Raw genomic sequence first — 27317 nt, 5'->3', positions numbered from 1 at the left:
CTGCAGCCTTCAGAGCATGCGCGCCTGCCACCAATCAGGCAAGGAGAGGCGGCCTCAGCAGCGAGGAGTACGTGTCAAACTGCAGCACCAGCCAGTGTGTAAAACCTCCAGCTGGCCAGGGCAAGGCGGTCAGGATTTGTCATCCAAAATGCATCACACATACATTTAACACAATGGACGCCACCCAGGCCGGACCAGGGATGTTTCCGGACTAAAGAGTCCCGGACTGGAGAAGTATAACCTGTAATGCTGATTGAGAATCATTTTAATTTTTTTTTTAAATGCAAATAATTGTAGAATTTTCAAGAGATCTTGTATAACAATTTTCTTCCCACTAAAAAATAGATCACAAGATAAAACCCGTTTTACAGTATAAATGGTATTAGTGCATGACAGTCTGAAATAAAAATGCAGTGAAGCACACAGTATAAAATCTGCATAAATTGTACTTCACGTGTCCGAGATTGAGAACCCGGTGGTGCGAGGTTCCCCCGAAGGGACGCGGCTGCGCAGTAATTTCAAAAATCCCGTGCAGGCCGCTCACCTGCTTTTACATTGTAAATATTGCGCAGCGCAGAACTTTAAAGGAACCGTGCATTAAAATAAATAGGCTACACTGAACAAAGTGCAGCCTACAGGGAACATCGACCACAGGTACAGCCCCACGTCTCAGCACTCTGTGGTGCTTCACCGAATCCACTGCTCAGTACTGCAGTGGTAGGAAATTTAGGTTCATTCTGGATGGATGGGCTGAATTACCTTCCTTATCTGTAATTATCTTGAGGTACGAGGGCTGTTGTGCATTTCTTTTTCTTGCTGCTGAATTTGGTCCTTCAACTTGGAAATTCTGCCACATTTATTCTCGTGGCAGTGATGGTCCATGGTCCTTTTTTTGATCATCTACTCACAAGCAGCGCAGACGTGCACTGATTTGCAGCACTTCAAAGAAAGAAAGAATCTTCATTTCTCAGCATGTCCCAAAGTACTTGACGGCCAATGAATTACTTTTGAAGTCTAGTCACTGTTTTATAGGCACATGTGGAAGCCAATTTGCGCACAGAAATGGCCAAATAGCGTTTTAACCATGTTGGTTTAGGGGTGAATGTCGGCCAGGCCACCGGGAGAAATCCCCTGCTCTTTGAAGTGTATATTAGCTTTTTGAAATCATCTAAAACATAGAAAATAGGTGCAGAAGTAGGCCATTCGGCCCTTCAAGCCTGCACCACCATTCAATATGATCATGGCTGATCATGCAACTTAAGTACCCCATTCCTGCTTTCTCTCCACACCCCTTGATCCCTTTAGCCGTAAGGGCCACATCTAACTCCTTTTTGAATATATCTAACGAACTGGCCTCAACTTTCTGTGGTAGAGAATTCCACAGGTTCATAATTCTCTGAGTGAAGAAGTTTCTCCTCATCTTGGTCCTAAATGGCTTACCCCTTATCCTTAGATTGTGACCCCTGGTTCTGGACTTCCGCAACATCGGGAACATTCTTCCTGCATCTTACCTGTCCAATCCCGTCAGAATTTTACATGTTTTTATGAGCTCCCCTCTCATTCTTCTAAATTCCAGTGAATATAAGCCTAATCGATCCAGTCTTTCTTCATATGTCAGTCTTGCCATCCCGAGAATCAGTCTGGTGAACCTTCACTGCACTCCCTCAATAGCAAGAATGTCCTTCCTCAGATTAGGAGACCAAAACTGAACACAATATTCAAGGTGTGGCCTCACCAAGGCCCTGTACAACTGCCGTAAGACCTCCCTGCTCCTATACTCAAATCCTCTTGCTATGAAGACCAACATGCCATTTGCCGCCTTCACCGCCTGCTGAACCTGCATGCCAACTTTTAATGACTGATGTACCATGACACCCAGGTCTCGTTGCACCTCCCCTTTTCCTAATCTGTCACCATTCAGATAATCTGCCTTCCTGTTTTTGCCACCAAAATGGATAACGTCACATTTATCCACATTATACTGCATCTACTGTGCATTTACCCACTCATCTAACCTGTCCAAGTCACCCTGCAGCCTCTTAGCATCTTCCTCACAGCTCTCACTGCCACCCAGCTTAGTGTCATCTGCCAACATGGAGATATTACATTCAATTCTTGTTAAATCATCATTAATGTATATTGTAAGTAGCTGGGGTCCCAGCACTGAACCTTGCAGCACCCCACTAGTCATTGCCTGCCATTCTGAAAAGGACCCGTTTATTCCTGCTCTTTGCTTCCTGTCTGCCAACCAGTTCTCTATCCACGTCAATACATTACCCCCAATACCATGTGTTTTAATTTTGCACACTAATCTCTTGTGGGACCTTGTCAAAAGCCTTTTGAAAGTCCAAATACACCACATTCATTGGTTCTCTCTTGTCCACTCTACGAGTTACATCTTCAAAAAATTCTAGATTTGTCAAGCATGATTTCCCTTTCATAAATTAACCAGCAGATTTAAACTTGTTTAAATCTGGAAAACCCTTTAATTTTTTTTTAATGCTGTTCAATTTCTGACGACTGAAAAGAGCTGACTGTGCCATCAATGAATTGTTGGAAGTTTTACTAGTTGTTGGAGCCCAGCAGGTATGATTTTGTGTGTGATTCAGTAAGCACATTTGGACTCCGTCTTTCCCCAATGCACAGGGATGCAAGTGAGCAGTGTAATTGCAGTTCCCCCAACTGTAGCATTCAACTGGTTCTGTTTGAATAACAGCCATAAGTGAAATAGATAACAGATCATCTGTCACTAAACTAAAACTAAACCAGGAGGAAATTACATTCTTTACTAATCCAATCAACATGCACTTTCCAGGCACATTATTTTAATAAAAGCCTTCTGTGAAGGAGAGAGAGATGTTTCATGTTGCTTCATCTTTGTTTTTGTTCACAGATCCAAGTGATAAAAGCCTTTGGCATTCTGAAGCGAGCTGCTGCAGAAGTGAACGTGGAATATGGTTTGGATGCGAAGATTGCAGATAGTATTGCGAAGGCAGCAAACGAGGTATGAACAGCCTGAAGGGTAATGGTTTATAATTTGTGTCATGGTGCATTCTGAGGTATAAGCCAAGATAGCTGAATCAGGAGGCAGGGAGAAAAGACAGGAGCAGCTGGTTGGGATGAGAGAAAGCAGCCTTAATAGCCATGGTCAATGGCAGCTGCAGGATCGGGGGAATCTAAAATGTCCAGGGGAGAGGGGGAATGGCATTGTTGGAGCTCCAGGAAACTTATAAGGGGGAAAAACTTTAAAAATAGATTAAAAGGAAAAGTTAACCGTTAGTTCTTTCTTTGTTACTTACCTTTACCAAGATGGCTGACTTACCAGAGGCTGAGAAATTCAGCTGCTCTACAGTGATGCCCGTTGGTCAGATTGTGTAATTGCATACTGACTCAAAGCTGTTTATTTTAAACTATACTTTCACTATAAAACAACAGGTATTGTGTGATAGGAAATACTGGAAATACTCAGCAGGACAGGCAGCATCTGTGGAGCGAGAAACAGTTAAAGTTTCAGGTCGGCAGAACTAGGAAAAGTTAGAGATTTAACAGGTTTTTAAGCAAGTGGAGGGGCAGGGAAAGGGGGGAGAGGAGGAAAGGACACAAGGGAAGGTCTGTGATCGGGTGGGAGGCAGAAGAGATTAAGGGACAAAAGGGATTATGCTGTAAGGCTAAATGAGATGGTAATGGGACAAGTTAAGATGAAACACAAGAAGGGAAACAAAGCAAAAGAAACAAACAGAAATCCTGTCTAAGGGAAGAGCAGAACTTCTTCAAGGTGGGCATTCCTAGAAGAGAAGTGGCAGTGAATTAAACACAAAATACTGCAAATGCTGGAATCTGAAATAAAAACAGAAAATGCTGGAAATACTCAGCAGGTTGTGTATTATTAGGCATTATGTGACAGTGACGTTGTGATACCAGAAGAACTAGCAGCAAGAGTAGGCCATTTGACCCTTCGATCCTGCTCCGCCATTTAATAAGATCATGGCTGATCTGATCATGGACCCACTTCCCTGCCTGCTCCCCATAACCCTTTATTACCTAATCGCTCAAAAATCTGTCGATCTCCGCCTTAAATATATTCAATGACCCAGCCTCCACAGCTCTCTGGGGCAGAGAATTCCACAGATTTACAACCCTCTGAGAGAAGAAATTCCTCCTCATCTCAGTTTTAAATGGGCGGCCCCTTATTCTGAGATTTTGCCCCCTAGTTTTAGTTTCCCCCGTGAGTGGAAATTCCTCTCTGCATCCACCTTTACTTTTATAAATCCTACAGGTATAACTATTGCAGGTAAATGTGGATACTTTTATAATGGAATCTCTTCAGAGGAGGTTGACATAGAAGCTTTCAATGGAAAAAAAGAAAAAGAAAGACTTGCATTTATATAGCGCTTTTCACGACGACCGGACGTCTCGAAGCGTTTTACAGTGTAGTCACTGTTTTAACTTAATTGAACTGAATTTAATGTATAATAAATCTCAAATACATCATTTTAATAGTATGGGTGGGGTGGGGGGGGTGGGGTTATATGTGTTTCTACACCCATTTCCAATTTTGTTATGAATAGCAAATAGTGGTATCTTCACCTTCTCCCCACTCCCCCTCCCTCCACCAACAACCTCCTGTTGTGTGTGTGCATAGGTCCAATTTTCATTGTATTGGGGTGGGGAACCCTCACAGTGGGCTTAACCTGTAGTATTTATTGTTAGAAAGGAAATAGGCAAAGCACTTTCTGTTCAAAATACGGCTTCTATCCTTGAATAAAAAAATCTGAAGATCAATAAGTTATTACTTATTACAACAACTGTGATTTTTCCACCGCATGAAGGCCACTTTGTTTGTGCCTCCTTCCCTCAGAGAGGGGGGCCTTTTCGGAGCAGCTTGGTTTGTCGCTGTATATGATCAGATTAAATCAGACCGTTGATAATACAAATTATTTTTCATTGCCGTTCTGGCTCACTAAACATGAATTTCAGAAAATTACATTACCAAGAAAAGATACAGAACACAATTGCAACATAAGTTTTCATCCGTATCACAACTAATGTCAATGTAGTGCCTTGCTGGAGCCAAAGGACCGAGTAAAGAAAACATTGATTATATTATTCTGGCAAAAAGTGTTGATAATTCCACTCTTATTAAAAAGACCTTGAAATCTTTTGTGTTTAGGTGTTGTAATGCTAATCAAGTCACTCTGCAATCCTTGCGACAATATTTTCAGAAACACATGAATCACATTCCTTGAAAATATTAAATTTGTGTAATAGGTGTTTTGGAGTTTTGGGTTTATATTTCATTGGAAATTAGCCCCAGCATTCAGTGCACACTGGAAACTACTCGTACTGACTTCCAAGTCACTGGTCCAGATATTATAGTCTCAAAGAAGCAATGAATATGTCCATTTCCTGCTGCAATTGTGGAGCATAAACACATGGGTCCCGATGTTGGTGGCCTAACTGCCTGCTGCCGCCAGCTGACACCAAGTTTTGCTGCCGTTTTCTTCTCGCCATTTTCCACCTGGGCTGGAGCGGGTGGGTGGTGTGTACCGCCGGGAACCGCCCGCTGACGCCCTCTGGTGGCCAATAGCGCAAGTGGCCTTCCTCCCGCCGAGCTGCCAGATTGGTGCGGGCGGGAGTCGGCGCCAGCGGTGGGGGGGGAGGAGGTTCGCCACGAGGAGGCTGTTCTAACCCCGACGGTAAGTACGAAGAAGGGGGAAAAAAAGGTTAATGAAAATATTGAAACTTTTTTTTTTACAGCGACTTACTTGGATGGAGTCCCCTGAAGGTGTTCCGGTGTCTTTTTTTTGTTTCCTATGATTTTTATTTTCAGGTCTTCCACCCTCCCTGGACCCAACTCCATCCTCGGCGGCATTTGGGTGGCAAAAGCCTTTGCCGCCGAGATTGACAGCTCCCGCCTGCTGCCGCCCAGATTGACGGCATAAGCCGCCGGGCGGTATTGCCACCTCTTTTATAGGAATCTTCCAGGCAAAGTACCGCCCAGTCTCTCGGCCATCGGCGGTCCTTTGGGCAGGCCTTGGCCTTCACCAATTTCGGCCCCGAGGACTGGTTCTGCCTATAGGCCTATTTCTGTGTTGTAATTTTAATGTTATTCTATGCAATCTCTCGCCCCCGCCCCCCCCACCATTCTTTTTCTGCCTGCCCTCCCAAGAAAAATTCCCAATACTACAAATCTCATAGGAGAAGATAATAATTGGTTCATGGTAGCACAGCTAGAGCAAAATGTAGTATTTTAAGAATCAAAGATGAGTGTAATTATGAACATATTTTTTTTCCCCCTAAAATCTCAATTTTACTCCCTTTCCCCTCCCTTTTGGAAAATTCCCAGTAGTATTTGTTGTAATACTGTAATCTACACAACATAAGAACATAAAAATTAGGAACAGGAGTAGGCCATCTAGCCCCTCGAGCCTGCTCCGCCATTCAAAAAGATCATGGCTGATCTGGCCGTGGACTCAGCTCCACTTACCCGCCCGCTCCCCATAACCCTTAATTCCCTTATTGGTTAAAAATCTATCAATCTGTGATTTGAATACATTCAATGAGCTAGCCTCAACTGCTTCCTTGGGCAGAGAATTCCACAGATTCACAACCCTCTGGGAGAAGAAATTCCTTCTCAGCTCGGTTTTAAATTGGCTCCCCCGTATTTTGAGGCTGTGCCCCCTAGTTCTAGTCTCCCCGACCAGTGAAAACAACCACTCTGCCTCTATCTTGTCTATCCCTTTCATTATTTTAAATGTTTCTATGTCTCATCCTTCTGAACTCCCAACGAGTAAAGACCCGGTCTAATCAATCTATCATCATAAGGTAACCCCCATCATCTCCGGAATCAGCCTAGTGAATCGTCTCTGTACCCCCTCCAAGGCTAGTATATCCTTCCTTAAGTAAGGTGACCAAAACTGCACGCAGTACTCCAGGTGCGGCCTCACCAATACCCTGTACAGTTGTAGCAGGACCTCCCTGCTTTTATACTCCATCCCTCTCGCAATGAAGGCCAACATTGCATTCGCCTTCCTGATTACCTGCTGCACCTGCAAACTAACTTTTTGGGATTCATGCACAAGGACCCCCAGGTCCCTCTGCACTGCAGCATGTTGTAATTTCTCCCCATTCAAATAATATTCCCTTTTACTGTTTTTTTTTTTCCAAGGTGGATGACCTCACATTTTCCAACATTGTATCCCATCTGCCAAACCTTAGCCCATTCGCTTAACCTATCTCAATCTCTTTGCAGCCTCTCTGTGTCCTCTACACAACCCGCTTTCCCACTAATCTTTGTGTCATCTGCAAATTTTGTTACACTACACTCTGTCCCCTCTTCCAGGTCATCGATGTATATTGTAAACAGTTGTGGTCCCAGCACCGATCCCTGTGGCACACCACTAACCACCGATTTCCAACCTGAAAAGGACCCATTTATCCCGACTCTCTGCTTTCTGTTAGCCAGCCAATTCTCGACCCATGCTGATACATTTCCTCTGATTCCGCGTACCTTTATCTTCTGCAGTAACATTTTGTGTGGCACCTTATCGAATGCTTTTTGGAAATCTAAATACACCATATCCATCGGTACACCTCCATCCACCATGCTCGTTATATCCTCAAAGAATTCCAGTAAATTAGTTAAACATGACTTCCCCTTCATGAATCCATGTTGCTTCTGCTTGATTGCACTATTCCTATCTAGATGTCCCGCTATTTCTTCCTTAATGATAGCTTCAAGCATTTTCCCCACTACAGATGTTAAACTAACCGGTCTATAGTTACCTGCCTTTTGTCTGCCCCCTTTTTTAAACAGAGGCGTTACATTAGCTGCTTTCCAATCCGATGGCACCTCCCCAGAGTCCAGAGAATTTTGGTAGATTATAACGAATACATCTGCTATAACTTCCGCCATTTCTTTTAATACCCTGGGATGCATTTCATCAGGACCAGGGGACTTGTCTACCTTGAGTCCCATTAGCCTGTCCAGCACTACCTCCCTAGTGATAGTGATTGTCTTAAGGTCCTCCCTTCCCACATTCCCGTGACCAGCAATTTTTGGCATGGTTTTTGTGTCTTCCACTGTGAAGACCGAAGCAAAATAATTGTTTAAGGTCTCAGCCATTTCCACATTTCCCATTATTAAATCCCCCTTCTCACCTTCTGAAGGACCAACATTTACTTTAGTCACTCTCTTCCGTTTTATATATCGGTAAAAGCTTTTACTATCTGTTTTTATGTTTTGCGCAAGTTTACTTTCGTAATCTATCTTTCCTTTCTTTATTGCTTTCTTAGTCATTCTTTGCTGTCGTTTAAAATTTTCCCAATCTTCTAGTTTCCCACTAACCTTGGCCACCTTATACGCATTGGTTTTTAATTTGATACTCTCCTTTATTTCCTTGGTTATCCACGGCTGGTTATCCCTTCTCTTACCGCCCTTCTTTTTCACTGGAATATATTTTTGTTGAGCACTATGAAAGAGCTTCTTAAAAGTCCTCCACTGTTCCTCAATTGTGCCGCCGTTTAGTCTGTGTTCCCAGTCTACTTTAGCTAACTCTGCCCTCTAGCCAATGGGTGGTGTTTTGCTACTGTATAGCAGTACTTTGCAGTGCTGGTCCAGTGGAGTCAGTAAGTTACAATTGCATAACTTAGTTTATTAAAGAAGTTTGATTAATACCACGAAATATCAGTGTTCGATTATTATAGCACAACAAAACTTTACCATTCCACTTACCAACCCCAATATTCTTTGACTCGTGCATCATCCTATACGTTGTGTATTATTATCTCAAGAACTAATTTATTCTGTTTCTGTTTTTCTTTGACAGTAAAAGTGAATAAAAGTTGGTGCTGTCATGTCCGCGGTGCAAGGATTTGAAAATGAGGTTTGCTATGTGTTTATTGCGCAGGTGATTGCTGGGAAGTTGGATGATCACTTTCCGCTGGTGGTATGGCAGACAGGTTCTGGAACACAAACTAACATGAATGTGAATGAAGTGATCAGCAACAGGGCAATTCAGATTCTTGGAGGTAAACTGGGCAGCAAGGATCCTGTACATCCCAATGATCATGTAAACAAGAGCCAGGTACTGGTCTAGGCCTCAGTTCTGTCCCCTTGACGTTTAAAACCTCTTTTACCCTTTCATGGTCCAGGGAAAGAGCAATGGTGATTTGCAGTTTTATCTTTGTTCTGTGTGAACATCATTTGTTTTCTCGTACGTAACAGGAAATGTATATCTTTCAGAAATGCACTAAAAGGTTTAATTTTAATTTGATTTGCAGTTATTTAAAAACAAAGTTGAAATTTTGCATGTGGTCCATAGTTTTAAGTTGTTTTAAAATGCAGCTTGTAAAAAATAATTTTATATTGATGGTGCATTTATTGATTCTAAGTTCAGTACTGAGTCAGTTTTGATCTGTGGTTTCCCCTCTTTCCCTCATTTCCAGAGTTCCAATGATACCTTCCCAACCGCCATGCACATTGCTGCTGCAAAAGAGGTGCATGAGGTGCTGCTGCCCGGACTGCAGAAGCTCCATGATGCACTTGAGGCCAAGGCCAACGAGTTTGCTGACATCATTAAGATTGGCCGCACTCATACACAAGATGCTGTGCCTCTATCATTAGGGCAGGTGGGTTAAAAGAAAACTTCATCTATTGTGCCATGAAATATCATAATAATAATAATTTTAAAAAGATAAATAGAGGAAAAACGTGAATGTTTGAAATCTGTCCCAAAAAGGAGAAACTGCTTGAAATGCACAGTAGGGCATCTTAAAGGAGGACAGTGAGATGGAGAAGTTTAGGGAGGGAATGCCAGAGCTTAGGGCCAAGGCAGTTGAAGGCACGGTCGCCAATGGTGGAGCAATTAAAATCGCGGATGCTCAATGGCCAGAGTTGGAGGAGCGCACATATCTTGGAGGGTTGTGGGGCTGGAGGAGGCTACAGAGTTGGGGAGAGACGAGGCCACGGAAGGATTTGAATACAAGAATGAGAATTTTAAAATTGAGGCATTGCTTAATCAGGAGCCAGTGTGGATCAGCGAGCACAGGAGTGATGGGTGAATAGGACTTGATGTGAGTTAGGACACGGGCAGCAGAGTTTTAGATTACTTGAAGTTTCCGGAGGATTGAAGATGGGAGGCCGGCCAGGAGTGCTTTGGAATAGTTAAGTCTACAGGTAACTAAGACATGGAATTGGGTTTCGGCAGCAGATGAGCTGAGGTAGGGGCGGAGTTGGGCGATGTTACGGAGATGGAAATGAGAGGGCTTAGTGATGGCATGGATATGTGGTCGGAAGCTCATCTTTGGGTCACCAAGGTTACAAACCGTCTGGTTCAGCCTCAGACATTTGCCAGGGAGAAGGGATGGAGTCGGTGGCTAGGGAACGGAGTTTGTGGTGGGGACCAAAGACAATGGCTTCAGTCTTCCCAATATTTTTAGTTGGAGGAAATTCCAGTACTGGGTGTCAGACAAGCAGTGTGAAAATGTAGAGACAGTGGTGGGGTTACGAGAAGTGGTAGGAAGTGGTAGAGCTGGATGTCGTCAGCATACATGTGCTAACTGATCCTGTGTTTTCGGATGATGTCACGAAGGGGAAGAATGTAAATGAGAAATAGGAGGGGTCCAAGGATAGATCCTTGGAGGACTTCAGAGGTAATGGTGTGGAACCAGGAAGAGAGGCCATTGCAGGTGATTCTCTGGCTACGACTGAATATATAGGAATGGAACCAGGCGAGTGCAGTCCCACCCAGCTGAAGGAGTGTGTTGGAGGAGGATGGTGTGGTCATCTGTGCCAAAGGCTGCAGACAGGTCAAGAAGGGATAGTTTACCATCGTCATAGTCACATAAGATTTCATTTGTGACTTTGATAAGAGCCATTTCAGTACTGTGGCGGGGTGGAAACCTGATTGGAGGAATTCAAACATGGAGTTCCGGCCAAGATGGGCACGGATTTGGGAGCAGTTGTTGTTGAAGCTGCTCGTTATTGTTTGGGCTTATCTTCTGGCCTGGAGCAGTTATTCTGATTGATCAAGCTGGCCACGGTGACAGCACTCTTCTGCATATAATGTTGCTGATGTTTCCATGGTGCTGAAGTCTGGCATTTTAGCAGATAACCAATGAGCAGTAACCAAAGAAGTAAAGCACACAATGATCAAAATACTCTCTCACACACTGCTTTTTATTTTACCAACAAACACACAAAAGTCAAGCAAATGTGAGTATTACGATCACATGCCCAATAATGGTGTTCATTAATCATTTTTTATTTACTAATCAAAAGTGCTATTATCCATATCTGGATTCCCAATTAGCTACATGTGGCCAGTGGCTAGTTTGTTAGAGAACACTGCTCTGAAGTGAAATATGGCTATTGGTACCTACTTTTCATCCTAGCAAAATGATTTGATGCATGTGTTTATAGGTGTGGCTGCCACTGTAAAGCTACAAACTAAGTTTGTGTTGGAAAGAAAGTATTTGTAATTTTTTGTGTTCATCAAGCAAGGGATATTCGTGCTGGGGAATAGAACATCTTCCAATTCTACCACAGTGTCAGTATCAAACATTCACTCATGAGGTTTAGGTCAGGTATAAAACTCCCTCTACTCTAACATTGTGCAAGGGGGAGGGGGATTGTCCTATGAGGAGAGATTGAGTAGACTAGGCCTATAGTCTCTAGAGTTTAGAAGAATGAGAGGTGATCTCATTGTAACGTACAAAATTCTTATCAGGCTAGATCAGGTAGATGCAGGGAGGATGTTTCCCCAGGCTGAAGAGTCTAGAACCAGGGGTCACAGCCTCAGAATAAGGGGTCGGCCATTTAGAACGGAGATGAGAAGAAATTTCTTCACTTGGAGATTGGTGAATTTTTGGAATTCTCTATCCAAGAGGACTGGAGATTCAGTCATTGAGTATATTCAAGACAGATATCGATAGATTTTTGGATATTCAGAGAATCGAGGGATATGGGGAGAGTGCAGGAAAGTGGAGTTGAGGTAGAAGATCAGCCATAATCTTATTGAATGGTGGAGCAGGTTCTAGGGACTGAATGACCTCCTTCTGCTCCTAATTCTTATGCATTAGCTCTAAATTCAGGAGAGTTCTGCTATGGTAGCAGTGTTTTTTTCTCTCTTTCCCACACTAGCAGTTCTTGCAGCTTCCTCAAGCAAAATTGCTAATTCGTCAAAAGTTGTGCCCACTTTTGTGCAGTGTCCTATACCAAGAACTGGATTGAAATTGCCTAAGTGCAAGGAAATCTTCATCTCATCAATCTAGATTGATTTGGAACAAAGGTGTTCAAGATAAAAGGCTAGCTTGCTAACCTAGTCTCTGGAAAACCATTTTTTTTTAAAATACTGTGTCCACGGTATCCTGGTGTGAAATATTTTTTCAAATTCGCTGAGTTACATTGTATTAGGTTTTTGTTTTGAAGTATTGATTTGAAATTCACAGTCTGTTGTGTTTATTCCTGTGTAGGAATTTAGTGGCTATGTACAGCAGATAAAATATAGCATGGAACGAATTAAGGCTGCAATGCCAAGAATATATCAGCTCGCAGCTGGCGGGACGGCAGTGGGAACAGGATTGAACACGAGGATAGGGTTCGCCGAGAAGGTGGCTGCCAAAGTTTCCGAGCTGACAGGTCAGGCGAAGCATTAAACAGTATCTGTGCAACAGCTATTATTGGTGATAATTCAGTTCTGTCTTGGAAGTTTTCAAATGTTACCATCTTTTACTGATAAACACAGTCCCGTGAGGTGAACAAACCCAATGTGTACCATTGCACAGAAAAGAAAAAACAATAATGCTGGAGATCTGAAATCTGATCATGATTTTCCAAAACATTAAACCCTCTTTCTCTGTTTTGGATAGCGACTGACCTATGCATCTTGTATGAGGACTCCCTTCCTCCCTTGTACAGTACATATTGGGGAATATATGCCATAGCAATATAATTACTCATAGTAGGAACACTCTGCCACAGCACCTTGCCTCGTATATTTTGGAAATAATGGTGTTTAACAAGATTAGAAAAGCACGCTGAATTTTGGCTTGTTATTAGGCATCTCCTTTTTAGGGTATTCTAAGCAATCCCTTTTACTTGTCTTTTCTATTTTTCCCATTCCTTGTCTCCGGTAGTCTTGCATTTAAAAAAGAATCTAGCTCACAGCAGAACAAAACCAATCTTGCTTTGATTAGTGTATGGTATTCCTGAGTTCAGTGGGATTGAACTGTTAAATGCTGGGCAGGACCATCATTACCTTTTGCACAGAGAAATGTTTATATATTGGCAGTAGGTGGCATTCAGCACACACCAGAGCGTGCATCCACAGACCAACTGGGAGGTGAAAAGCTGCAGCAGATGCAGAGTGACCACAGGAAATAATGTTGCCTTTGTTTTCAGGTTTACCATTTGTAACCGCGCCTAATAAGTTTGAAGCCCTTGCTGCGCACGATGCCTTGGTGGAACTGAGTGGTGCCATGAATGTTGTTGCCTGCAGTCTGATGAAGGTGGCCAATGATATTCGTTTTCTGGGCTCTGGCCCTCGCTCTGGTTTGGGTGAGCTCATTTTGCCTGAAAATGAGCCAGGGAGCAGCATCATGCCAGGTAATCCTGCAATCTGTGTTCGAACTAAGTACAGAAAAGTGTCTGTTAGAAGTTGCTGTATGTTGCTACCCGGTCTTGTGGGATGGATGCATGCAATAGAAATCCATAACTTGTGGCTTAAACTTTATTACAACACATTTTCAGTTTTACAAAGTGATGCTATGGAGCAAAAGAGCAGATATACTCACAAGACCAAGCTTTCCCCTGCAAAGATCTTAGTTGGTTCACAGAATGTTTGTGGTTTAAAGCCCTTCAGTAGAACAATACTAGGAAAGTTAGACTGATGTATTCCTGTCGGGGAAAGGTACAGTATGTGCTGTAGGCCCATATTTCTGGGCTTTAAAAGAACTACTGCTTATGTTGGTATATAAATGCCTACCATCGTCACATAACATCTTTGCTATTTTAGTGGCGTCACTAATCCATTTAAATGTATTAATGCTTGCATTAAAGTAATAGATAAATATTTTGTGAATCTGCTAAAAACCTAGAAAATAGAGCTGCTGATATGGTGGTTTGCTGTTAAGAGTTTCCTGTTGTGAGTTTAACTGCTATTAATTAGGTTTAAATGTGATTTCCTCATCTTTGCAATAAATTGTTTAGCAAGTTAGTTAGAATTGTGTAGTGTATTTTGTTGTGCTTATTTTTAATTCCTGTTTTCTTTTCTCTCTCTCACGGCCCATTTACCATGTAACATTCCTCAACCAACAGCCCAGATAGGTGACCTACACTTGTGCTTCTGAGAGTTTCTTCTGTTTCTGATGTTAATCACTTTACTCTTTTATTGGTTCCTGGGGCAGTGGTGCTCAACCTCTCCATCATTTTCCCCTTTAGCTTTAGCTGGTGCTACAGTTTGTAATCGAGTCATGTTGGAGGCCAAAGAGTTGCAATTTCCAGGACTAAATTTGTGGTTATTTGACTCTGTGGGATTAGAGGTAAATGGAGCCATGACAGCAGCTCGCAAAATACATAAAAATTTGTCTCTCTGACACCATTGTGTCCTTTGCTTTCAATAGCACAAGTACCACAACTTGCACTTCTTCATGTAAAAGTTTGTTATGAGATGAGTGAGGACCAGCTGAAGTCAGCTGTACCCTGATTTTTTTTTTAAATATCCGGGTGAGTATTGACCCCACTGCCATGAGTTGGAGGCAGGGCAGGACATATGGCAGGGCTTGCAGCAAACAGTGTCTATTTTACAATAAACAAAGTCTATTTAAACACAGGTCTCTACGAATTACAGCAAGAAAGAAAGACTTGCATTTTATATAGCGCATTTCACGACCTCTGGACATCCCAAAATGCTTTACAGCCAATGACGTACTTTTGAATTGTAATCACTGTAGGAAACACGGCCAATTTGCACACAGCAAGCTCCCACAAAACAGTAATGATAACGACCAGATAATTTTTTTTAGTGATGTTGATTGAGGGATAAATATTGGCTAGGACACCAAGGAGAACTCCCCTGCTCTTCAAAATAATGCCATGGGATCTTTTACATCCACCTGAGTTGGTTTAACTTCTCATTTGAATGACAGCACCTCCAACAGTGCAACTGTCCCTCGGTGCGGCCCTGTAGTATCAGCCTAGATTTTGTGGTCAAGTCTCTGGAGTGGGACTTGAATCCACAACCTTCTGACTCAGGCGAGAGTGCTACCCACTGAGCCACGGCTGACAATGTCATGACAAACCAAACTCATGGCTGATAAAAGCAGGATTATCTCTCCAGCAAAATGCCGTGAGTGGAGTATAGTTATATTAATTATGTGTAAAATCAATTCCAGTCACTTACTGCAGTGATTGATGAGGAAATTACCCAATCATCTCCATTCTGGCCGGGACTTGTGTCGCTATGTGCAGCCGTTTTTATTTTCTTTTTTCCATCAGGAAGGGCTTAGCCCGAGCTCAGCACTCCCCTGATAAGCTGCTGTTTGGGAAACTGTGAATGTGAACCTGATTGTCCTTTGTGTTAGCACTCCCACGAAACTGCACTACCTGGTTTTAGGGACCCACAGCTGACTGAGACAATGTTAGGACTAGACAGGATAATTGCTAAACTTGGGGGAGGCAGTTTCACTTCTTTTAGTTGTTAAAAGCATTTTCTTTTGCTGTCGTGTTTTTGTAGTTTTAAAAAAAAAGTAAACATTTTAACTCAAATCACAATTTCTGTGAATATGTGATTTAATTGTCACACAGTACTAATTGCGTTTTCTGTGTTTTGAAAGGCAAGGTGAACCCCACCCAGTGTGAAGCTGTTACCATGGTAGCAGCGCAGGTCATGGGAAATCATGTTGCTGTTACTGTTGGAGGAAGTAATGGCCACTTTGAGCTGAATGTTTTCAAACCCATGATTGTAAGTACTAAGAAACCTGTTTTTTTTTAAAGGAATTAGTAGTGATAAGTGTATGTTCCTTGGCAGATTGCTACTTATAAAGTGGTATAACATTATGAAGAAATGCACTGAGTGGCTGTAAAATGTTCATGATTTTTTTCTAACTACAACTGTGTTTGATGCACGGACCTTCACAAACGTGTGTGTTTTAAATAATATATCAATCCTCAAACGTTATTGCCAGTTACATTGTAGTGTGAGTCTTGTATTGATTTCTGGAACTGTAGAGCATGATACATTGCTAATTCTAAGATGGTGCAGAGCAAGGCCAGCATTAACTTTTGATTGGGAGGGAGAGGAGGAGGCCACAATGCCAAACAGAAAGTTCAAATGGCGGCTGGTTGTCACCAGGACTTTATTAATAAAGCCAAATAGCTTTATTGTCTGATGCTTCCTGTCAGCCATCTCTCTCAGATGTTGAACTGAGGTCCCAGCTGCCCTCTGAGGTGCATGTAAAAGAGCTGTGGCAAAGAACAGCGAAGATTTCTCCCAGGGTCCTAGCCAACATTATCGTTCAACCAACATCACGGAAAGAAACAGTTTAACATCTGTAATGGGGAAAATGCTTGAGGCTATCATTAAGGAAGAAATAGCGGGACATCTAGGTAGGAATAATGCAATCAAGCAGACGCAACATGGATTCATGAAGGGGAAATCATGTTTAACTAATTTACTGGAATTCTTTGAGGATATAACGAGCATGGTGGATCGAGGTGTACCGATGGATGTGGTGTATTTAGATTTCCAAAAGGCATTCGATAAGGTGCCACACAAAAGGTTACTGCAGAAGATAAAGGTACGCGGGGTCAGGAAATGTATTAGCATGGATCGAGAATTGGCTGGCTAACAGGAAGCAGAGAGTCTGGATAAATGGGTCCTTTTCGGGTTGGAAATCGGTGGTTAGTGGTGTGCCACAGGGATCGGTGCTGGGATCACAACTGTTTACAATATACATAGATGACCTGGAAGAGGGGAGAGAGTGTAGTGTAACAAAATTTGCAGATGACACAAAGATTAGTGGGAAAGCGGGTTGTGTAGAGTACACAGAGAGGTGGCAAAGAGATTGAGATAGGTTAAGCGAATGGGCTAAGGTTTGGCAGATGGAATACAATGTTGGAAAATGTGAGGTCATCCACCTTGGAAAAAAAAAACAGTTAAAAAGGAATATTATTTGAATGGGGAGAAATTACAACATGCTGTGGTGCAGAGGGACCTGGGGGTCCTTGTGCATGAAAACTCTTTTGGAGTTTACCTGAAAAAACATAAACATTAAACCGTGCCACCCGCCCTGGATGACACACCATAAAACGTCGAGGATGGGTTTCGAACCCACGCGTGTAGAACACAATAGATTAGCAGTGCATCGCCTTAATCACTCGGCCAACGCGTGTCAGGCCTCCTTGTGCATGAATCCCAAAAAGTTAGTTTGCAGGTGCAGCAGGTAATCAGGAAGGCGAATGGAATGTTGGCCTTCATTGCGAGAGGGATGGAGTACAAAAGCAGGGAGGTCCTGCTGCAACTGTATAGGGTATTGGTGAGGCCGCACCTGGAGTACTGCGTGCAGTTTTGGTCACCGTACTTAAGGAAGGATATACCAGCCTTGGAGGGGGTACAGAGACGATTCACCAGGCTGATTCCGGAGATGAGGGGGTTACCTTATGATGATAGATTGAGTAGACTGGGTCTTTACTCATTGGAGTTCAGAAGGATGAGGGGTGAACTTATAGAAGCATTCAAAATAATGAAAAGGATAGACAAGATAGAGGCAGAGAGATTGTTTCCACTGGTCGGGGAGACTAGAACTAGGGGGCACAGCCTCAAAATACGGGGGAGCCAATTTAAAACCGAGCTGAGAAGGAATTTCTTCTCCCAGAGTTTTGTGAATCTGTGGAATTCTCTGCCCAAGGAAGCAGTTGAGGCTAGCTCATTGAATGTATTCAAATCGCAGATGGATAGATTTTTAACCAATAAGGGAATTAAGGGTAATGGGGAGCGGCCAGGTAAGTGGAGCTGAGTCCACGGCCAGATCAGCCATGATCTTTTTGAATGATGGAGCAGGCTCGAGGGGCTAGATGGCCTACTCCTGTTCCTAATTCTTATGTTCTTATCTCACAGCTGTATGTGGGACCTTGCATTTTCCTACATTACAACACTGACTACACTTCAGAAGTACTACTTTGGCTATGAAGTGTTTTGGGATGTTCTGAGGTCATAAATGCAAGTTCTTCCTTCCTTTCTTTATTTAATTTCCTCTTCATCTCCTGCCCTCAAAGTGTCTTCTATTAAAGGCGCTATATAAATGCAAGTTGTTGAGACTAGTTATTTGAAATGCAATAATGATGAAAAGATTTGTGTACTCACCCAAATTTGCCGATGTTAGAATTTGTTGTCTGCACAGCCCTTCTCACTTTTTGGAAAATAACCAATTCATAGAATTTACAGCACAGAAACAGGATATTTGATCTATGCTGCTATTTCTGCTTCACAAGAGCCTCCTCCCACGCTTCACCTCATCTCACTCCATTACTATATCCCTCATGTATTTATCTAGCTTCCCCTTAAATGCATCTATACTAATATTGGGAAGACCGAAGCCATTATCTTTGGATCCCGCCACAAACTGCGTTCCCTAACTACTGACTCCATCCCTCTCCCTAGCATCAATCTCAGGGTGAACAAGTCTGTTCGAAACCTAGGTGTCATATTTGACCCTGAAATGAGCTTCCAGCCACATATCCGCGGCATAACTAAAACCGTCTTTTTCTACCTCCGTAACATTGCCCGCCTCCGCCCTGCCTCAGCTCTTCTGCTACTGAAACCCTCATTTATGCCTTTGTTACCTCTAGACTTGACTGCTCCAACTCACTCCTGGCCAGCCTTCCACATTCTACACTACATAAAATTGAAGTCATCCAAAACTCAGCAGCCCATGTACTAACCTGCACCAAGTCACAATCACCCATCACCCCTGTGCTTTCTGACCGACATTGGCTCCCAGTTAAACAACACCTCGATTTCAAAATTCTCATCTTTGTTTACAAATCACTCCATGGACTTGCCCCTCCCTATCTCTGTAATCTTTTTCAGTCTCACAATCCCACAAGATGTCTGCGCTCCTCAAATTCTGGCCTCTTGAACATCCCTCATTATAACTGTTCAACCATCGGCGGACGTGCCTTCAGCTGCCTGGGTCTTAAGCTCTGGAACGCTCTCCCTAAATCTCTCCGTCTCTCTACCTCTCTTTCCTCATTTAAGATGCTTGTCAAAACCTACCTCTTCAAACAAGCTTTTGATTATCTGCCTTAATTTCTTCTGTGGCTCAGTGTCAAATTTATCTGTTTGTCTGTAACACTGTTGTGAAGCGCCTTGGGATGTTTTACTACGTTAAAGGCACTATATAAATAAAAGTTATTATTACGGGGAAGTTGGCGAACAAGAGAAATTAGGGATAGTGTTAAATCCAAGAAAGAAGCATCTAAATTGGCCAGAAAAAGCAGCAAACCTGAAGACTGGGAGAAATTTAGAATTCAGCAGAGGAGGACAAAGGGTTTAAGTAGGAGGGGGGAAATAGAGTATGAGAGGAAGCTTGCAGGGAACATAAAAGCTTCGAGAGATATGTGAAGAGTAATGTAGATCCCTTGCAGTCAGAATCAGGTGAATTCATAATGGGGAACAAGGAAATGGCAGACCAAATGAACAAATACCTTGGTTCTGTCTTCACTAAGGAAGTCACAAATAACCTCCGAAAATACTAGGGGACCAAGGGTCTAGCGAGAAGGGGGAACTGAGGGAAATCCTTATTAGTCAGGAAATGGTGTTAGGGAAATTGAAGGGACTGAAGGCCGATAAATCCCCAGGGCCTGATAGTCTGCATCCCAGAGTACTTAAGGAAGAAGCCCTAGAAATAGTAGATGCATTGGCGGTCATTTTCCAACATTCCATGGACTCTGGATCAGTTTCTATAGATTGGAGGGTAGCTAATGTAACCCCACTTTTTAAAAAAGGAGGAGAGAGAAAACTGGTAATTATAGACCAGTTAGCCTGACATCAGTAGTGGGGAAAATGCTAGAATCAGTTATGAAAGATGTAATAGCGCATATGGAAAGCAGTGACAGGATCGGTCCAAGTCAGCTTGGAATTTTGAAAGGGAAATCATGCTTGACAAATCTTCTAGAATTTTTTGAGGAAGTAACTAGTAGAGTGGACAAGGGAGAACCAGTGGATGTGGTGTATTTGGACTTTCAAAAGGCTATTGACATGGTCCCATACAAGAGATTAGTGTGCAAAATTAAGGCACATGGGATTGGGGTTAATGTATTGACGTGGATAGAGAACTGGTTGGCAGACAGGCAGCAAAGAGTGAGAATAAACGGGTTCTTTTCAGAATGACAGGCAGTGACTAGTGGGGTACAGCAAGGTTCAGTGCTGGAACCCCAACTATTTACTATATATATTAATGATTTAGACAAAGGAATTGAATGTAATATCTCCAAGTTTGCAGATGACACAAAGCTGGGTGGCAGTGTGAGCTGTGAGGAGGATGCTAAGAGGCTGCAGGGTGACTTGGACAGGTTAGGTGAGTGGGCAAATACATGACACATGCAGTATAATGTGGATGAGTGTGAGGTTATCCACTTTGGTGGCAAAAACAGGAAGGCAGATTATTATCTGAATGGTGACAGATTAGGAAAAGGGGAGGTGCAACGAGACCTGGGTGTCATGGTACATCAGTCATTGAAAGTAGGCGTGCAGGTATAGCAGGCAGTTAAGAAAGCAAATGGCATATTGGCCTTCATAGCGAGAGGATTTGAGTATAGGAGCAGGGAGGTCTTGCTGCAGTTGTACAGGGCCTTGGTGGGGCCACACCTTGAGTATTATGTGCAGATTTGGTTTCCTAATCTGAGGAAGGACATTCTTGCTATTGAGGGAGTGCAGCGAAGGTTCACCAGACTGATTCCCAGGATGGCAGGACTGACATATAAAGAAAGACTGGATCGACTAGGCTTATATTCACTGGAATTTAGAAGAATGAAAGGGGATCTCATAGAAGCATATAAAATTCTGACGGGATTAGACAGGTTAGATGCAGGAAGAATGTTCCCAATGTTGGGGAAGTCCAGAACCAGGGGTCAGTCTAAGGATAAGGGGTCAGCCATTTAGGACCGAGATGAGAAGAAACATTTTCACCCAGAGAATTGTGAACCTGTGGAATTCTCTACCACAGAAAGTTGTTGAGTCTAGTTCGTTGGATATATTCAAAAGGGAGTTAGATGTGGCCCTTACGGTTAAAGGGATCAGGGGGTATGGAGAGAAAGCAGGAATGGGGTACTGAAGCTGCATGATCAGCCATGATCATATTGAATGGTGGTGCAGGCTTGAAGGGCCGAATGGCCTGCTCCTGCACTTATTTTCTGTGTTTCTATTAATATTCTCCACAACCATTCCTTGTGGTAGCGAGTTGCACATTCTCACCATTCTCTGAATTGTATGTCTGGTTTTGTTATGGAGCTTTAAAAATGCACGAGGCCTACAATATTGAACAATTTTCAGGAAACTGTGTGCTGGAGTGGGTAACAAAACAATCTAACTTCGGTGGATCTTAAAGATCTTAATGAGAATGAGGCATGTTCTCCCCACACACATACTTGTTATTCCAATGCACAGCAACTTTGCAGTCAGCTGTTTTAGTTTATGAGAGGTCTGATATAAGGTTTGGTGAATGCTACAATTTCCTGATGCAGAAGAAAGCTTTTTTTAAAGACTGCAGTGATGGGCCATCATTAGGTTGGGGGAAAGAGGAGTTTACATTGCTATTAATCCTCATCATTCCTGATTTGGATACATTCGATATGATCATAAACATTGAGAAATGTTCAGCTTTTCATATTAACTGCATTTTCTAATCACCAACATGATTTAATGTATTTTGTTTTTCTCTTCCAGATTAAAAATGTGCTGAATTCTGCACAATTGATTGGAGATTCGTGTGTCTCCTTCACAGACAACTGTGCGGTTGGAATTCAGGCTAACACAGAAAGAATTAACAAGTTAATGAATGAGTCACTGATGCTGGTGACAGCACTTAACCCACATATTGGTAAGAGAGTAGACAGTAAATGGTGTATTTTATTGCTTTTTGAATTTACTTTGGGAAACCGCTGACTGCCAGTAGGAAGCAGAGCGATGAAATACTTGGGATCAATATTCCTACTGTGATTGACAATCACTGCATGATAAAATTCCTGCTGTATCCGAGTACTGATTTTTGAATGTTTTTTGCTCCTCTGTGCTTCTTTGTATAAAGATTCTATAAGTGCTTCCCCAAAACTTAGTGTGTCAGCATGTAATGATGAGTAAGACAAAACAAAAGACGAAGCCATCTCTTATCTTTGAACGGAAGCCCCTACCTTCACAGAAAACAACCTCTTATGGCTGGAATCAGGAGAGCTAGTGGAATATTGCTAACCGTTCCTGAATGGAATTGTTGACTCAAAAATACAAATGTTCAGTCTGCAGTGTGCAACACTTTCAGCGGAGGAACTATGACCTTGTGGGGACTGCTGTTGTGTCCAGCATAGTAAAAGAACAGATTGCTGATTCAGAAGAGGGCTCAAGACAGCTGACTTGGATGCTAAACCAGTTTGTTAACTGTAAAGTGAGTCTCGGAGGCTCCAGCTAGTACCAAATAAATCATTGAGTAAAACTTAGTGGATTGGGATAATTGGCAGTGCAGTGATTGGTGCTTCAGTGCCAGTTTGTTGACTTCTATACTGGTCAGTACTGCACTCTCCACTTCTCAGTCTAAAATAAAGGAATCCACAGCAGGTTAAGGTACTCGTTATCAAGTGACTTGGTACTTTGGAGCATCCATCACTGAATACGCACGAGTAGAGACGCAAGGAACTTGTGTGGCTGGCTACCAATGATTTGGATTGACTGCAATCGCAATACTTTGCATTTATATAGCAACTTTAACATAGTACAGCATCCCAAGTTGTAGCACAGAGGCGTGAGGAAGCTGGATGCTGAGCCAAGGAAGGAGAAATTAGGAGGGATGGCCCAAAAGCTTGGTCGAAGATGTAACTTTTAGGGAGGGTCTTAAGAGGAGCGAGATAGAGGGTTTAGGAAAAGATTCCAGACAGTGATCCCTAGATGGCTTCAGACATGGCTGCCAGTGTTGGAGCCAGGAGAGAAGGAATGGCCAAGTAATTAAACTCTGCTGAGGTGGATGGGACTGACCTTGGATGAGTTGAAGACTGGTGCTTGTGGACGTGTGTACTGCCCTGATAGTGGAATGCTCAGTGGCACTGGCACCAACTTATGCAGTATCCTTTGACCTTGACTTGAGTCATTGAGGAGAATCTGAAACATAACTGACCAGCATTCAGATCCTGCGCCAGTGACAAACACCTCGGGCATTTGCTGTGTCCACCAGAACAGGTGAAGACACTTCATTGTATTTAAAATGAAATAAGAAATGCGAAGTACATTTTTAAAAAATGATTATTTGTTTTTGGTATGCGGGGGTCGCTGGCAGCAGCGGCATTTAATAACCCGAGATGGTGGTGGTGGCTCCTCTTTTTGAACCACTGCAGTCTGTGTTGTGAACGTGCTCCCAAAATACTATTAGGCAGGGAGTTCCAAGATTTCGACCCAGCGATATATGTCCAAGTTAGTATGGTGTGTAATTTGGAGGGGAAGTGGAGGGCAGTAATTGGCCAGGTTGGAATTGTGCTGTTTGTGGACTGGGCGTACCTGAATAATTTTCCACAATGATAGTTAGATCTGTACTTAATTTAATCGCACTTAGCACGATGGTAATGCCAAATGGCAAGATGGAGGGTGTCCAAGGTATAAAGATGGGACTTGGTCTCCACGAGGACTGTGCGAAGGTCACTGCTACCAATGCTGTCATGGACAGATTTTAACACGACAGGCCCATTGGTTAGTGGGTTTTTCCCTCGTGTTGGTTCTCTCACCACCTGCTGCAGGCTCAGTCTGGCAGCTATGTCCTTCAGGACTCGGCCAGCTCAGTCAGTGGTGGTAAAACCGAGCCACTCAGTGATGGATATTGGCATCCTCCACTCAGAAAGTACATTCTGTGTCATTCATACCTTCAGTGCATCCTCCAAATGGTGCTCAACATGGAGGAGTTCTGATTCATCAGCTCAGAGAGGGCAATAGGTGGTAATCAGCAGGAGATTTCCTTGCCCAAGTTTGATCTGAAGCCATGAGACTTCATGGGGTCCGGAGTCACTGTTGAGAACTCCCAGGGCCACTCCACTGCCACCAACTGCATAATACTGTGCCAGCACCTTATGGTGGGTCTGCCCTGCTAGTGAGCCAGGATATACCCAGGGATGGTGAGAGAGGAGTCTGGAACTTTGATTAATTGGCATAATAAGGTGCGGCTAAGTCAGGCTGCTGTTTGACTAATCTGTACAACAGCTCTCCCAACTTTGGCATCAGTCCTCAGATGTTAGTGAGGAGGACTTTGCTAGGTTGATTGGGCTGGATGTGCCTTCTTCACGCCCTAATTCAGTGGTCTTGTTCTGCATGTGTATTGAGTAATACAGGTATTCTGTCAAGTTAGATTCATCCAGCAGATGCTAATGCACATTTTTGATCAATAATGGCACATCTAGTTTTTCATTGCCGTTTCAGCAGGCTTCATGTGCAGACAGCTGAGAATGAACTACAGTTACATGGATTGCTCTTGGAGTGATGTGAAACGCTACCTGCCATGAAATTGCTGGAAGCAGTCTGGGTTGTTTGTAACCAAGGAATGATGGTTTTTATTTCTCGTCATAAACAGGTTATGATAAAGCAGCGAAGATTGCCAAGACAGCTCACAAGGAAGGCACAACACTAAAAGAAATGGCCGTCAAGCTGGGATTTGTTACACCGGAGCAATTTGAAGAGTGGGTCAAACCCCATGAAATGTTGGGCCCCAAGTAACTTTTGACAGTACTTCAGCCCCAATTGTTCTACAATAATGGAAAATAAATGTTTTGTGAAACTGCTAACTGCAATCCTTCTGTGCAGTCTTTATTATTTAGCATGAAGAATACATTGGTAGTGCACAAAGTTTACACTCGCCAGTGTTCCGTTCTAAAGAGGAGGAACACAGCACTTGAGCTCATGAATAATGCTCTATATTTCTTTCTACCACTGCAATCTGTGCAGCTAAATGATTGGCTGCGCCTGAACTTGAGACTTTTGTCCATGTTTTTGAGACAAACTTGCAATGCATTTCATAACAGCCACAGTCCGATAACAACGAGGTGGTATTGTCCATGATTCACCTGATCAGAAAGAATCTGTTGCAGCCACCTAAACTTGTGATTTTTTTTCAGATTTTAATCTAACAGATTAAAATAGTTTTCGGAATATTTTGGGAGCAGCAAACCAAGCTGCCTAAAACTGGCTTTGTTGCAGCGAGCTGCGGATGGAGCACTCACGCACATGCTTGCAATGTCCTTGGAGTTTGGAGCGTGGAAAGAAGACCGCTGATGTTGAATATAATGTAGGATGATGCTAACTGGTACTTTTTATTTCTATAGCAATTTTCAATGTGCCTTGTACTTACCAAGATCATAGCAATGTTAAGAAAAAGAAAAAATACCCATTTTTTTTCCTTGCCTTGAGATAATCTGAAGAGGCTGTTGCCTCTCTTTTTTTAAAAAAAAAAAGGAGGGAGAAAGAAAACACGGGATTATAGACCAGCTAGCCTGACATCGGTAGTGGGGAAAATGTTGAAATCAATTATTAAAGATGTAATAGCAGCGCATTTGGAAAGCAGTGGCAGGATCAGTCCAAGTCAGCATGGATTTATGTAACTAGTAAAGTGGACAAGGGATGTGGTGTATTTGGACTTTCAAAAGGCTTTTGACAAGATCCCACACGAGATTAGTGTGCAAAATTAAAGCACATGTTATTGGGGGTAATGTATTGACGTGGCTAGAGAACTGGTTGGCAGCAAGGAAGCAAAAAGTAGGAATAAACGGGTCCTTTTCAGAATGGCAGGCAATGACTAGTGGGGTACCGCAAGGTTCAGTGCTGGGACCCCAGCTATTTACAATATACATTAATGATTTAGACAAAGGAATTGAATGTAATATCTCCAAGCTTGCAGATGCTAAGCTGGGTGGCAGTGTGAGCTGTGAGGAAGATGCTAGAAGGCTGCAGGGTAACTTGGACAGGTTAGCTGAGTGGGCAAATGCAGTATGATGTAGATAAATGTGAGGTTATCCACTTTGGTGGCAAAAACAGGAAGGCAGAATATTATCTGAATGGTGACAGATTAGGAAAAGGGGAGGTGCAATGAGACCTAGGTGTCATGGTACATCAGTCATTGAAAGTCATTGGCATGCGGTGAAGAAGGCAAATGGCATGTTGGCCTTCATAGTGAGAGGATTTGAGTATAGGAGCAGGGAGGTCTTACTGCAGTTGTACAGGGCCTTGGTGAGGCCACACTTGGAATATTGTGTACAGTTTTGGTCTCCTAATCTGAGGAAGGACATTCTTGCCATTGAGGGAGTGCAGCGAAGGATCACCAGACTGATTCCCGGGATGGCAGGACTGACATATGAAGAAAGACTGGATCGACTAGGCTTATATTCACTGGAATTTAGAAGAATGAGAGGGGATTTCATAGAAACATATAAAATTCTGACAGGATTGGACAGGTTAGAATGTTCCCGATGTTGGGGAAGTCCAGAATCAGGGGTCACAGTCTAAGGATAAGGGGTAAGCCATTTAGGACTGAGATGAGGAGAAACTTCTTCACTGAGAGTTGTGAACCTGTGGAACTCTCTACCACAGAAAGTTGTTGACGCCAGTTTGTTAGGTATATTCAAAAGGGAGTTAGATGTGGCCCTTACAGCTAAAGGGATCAAGGGGTACGGAGAGAAAGCAGGAATGGGGTACTGAAGTTGCACGATCAGCCTTGATCATATTGAATGGTGGTGCAGGCTCGAAGGGCCGAATGGCCTACTCCTGCACCTATTTTCTATGTATCTATACCAAGGACACTAGATAGTATTTATAAAATAAACACCATCATAGAATCATTTAGCACGGAAGGCGTGCCTGTGCCAATTCTATGAAAGAGCTGTCCAATTAGTTCCATTCTCTTTCTCCATTGTCCTGCAAAACCATCAAATAAAGTGTAAAGTGCTATAAACTGTTCATCCTTGCGGTCTGCCACCACATCTCGATCTCTTATCTCCCGTGTATTACTGATGTCTGCTTTCCACTTATTTCTGACTGGCTGCCACCTTGCTCTGTTCTTTCTGTTCTTTCTCTGACCACCCT

At 42.9% G+C, this 27317-nt stretch overlaps 1 protein-coding gene across 2 annotated transcripts in view; it reads left to right on the top strand.

The window, feature by feature from the left end:
- The window catches only part of fh (fumarate hydratase), a 37317-nt gene extending 12290 nt beyond the window's left edge, over positions 1–25027 (top strand). For both annotated transcript variants that reach the window (XM_070889305.1, XM_070889306.1), the window contains 8 exons: positions 2894–3004; positions 8910–9086; positions 9448–9630; positions 12475–12640; positions 13403–13606; positions 15835–15962; positions 21945–22098; positions 24817–25027. In XM_070889305.1, coding sequence (XP_070745406.1) covers positions 2894–3004; positions 8910–9086; positions 9448–9630; positions 12475–12640; positions 13403–13606; positions 15835–15962; positions 21945–22098; positions 24817–24959 — 1266 coding nt within the window. In that variant the 3' untranslated portion in view covers positions 24960–25027. The remainder of the gene's footprint in view (positions 1–2893; positions 3005–8909; positions 9087–9447; positions 9631–12474; positions 12641–13402; positions 13607–15834; positions 15963–21944; positions 22099–24816) is intronic.
- The last annotated feature ends 2290 nt before the right edge of the window (positions 25028–27317 follow it).

Source organism: Pristiophorus japonicus, chromosome 9 (genome assembly GCF_044704955.1).
Source record: "Pristiophorus japonicus isolate sPriJap1 chromosome 9, sPriJap1.hap1, whole genome shotgun sequence".
In the NCBI taxonomy this organism is placed as follows: domain Eukaryota; kingdom Metazoa; phylum Chordata; class Chondrichthyes; family Pristiophoridae; genus Pristiophorus; species Pristiophorus japonicus.
This window is presented reverse-complemented; position numbering and strand designations above follow the sequence as displayed.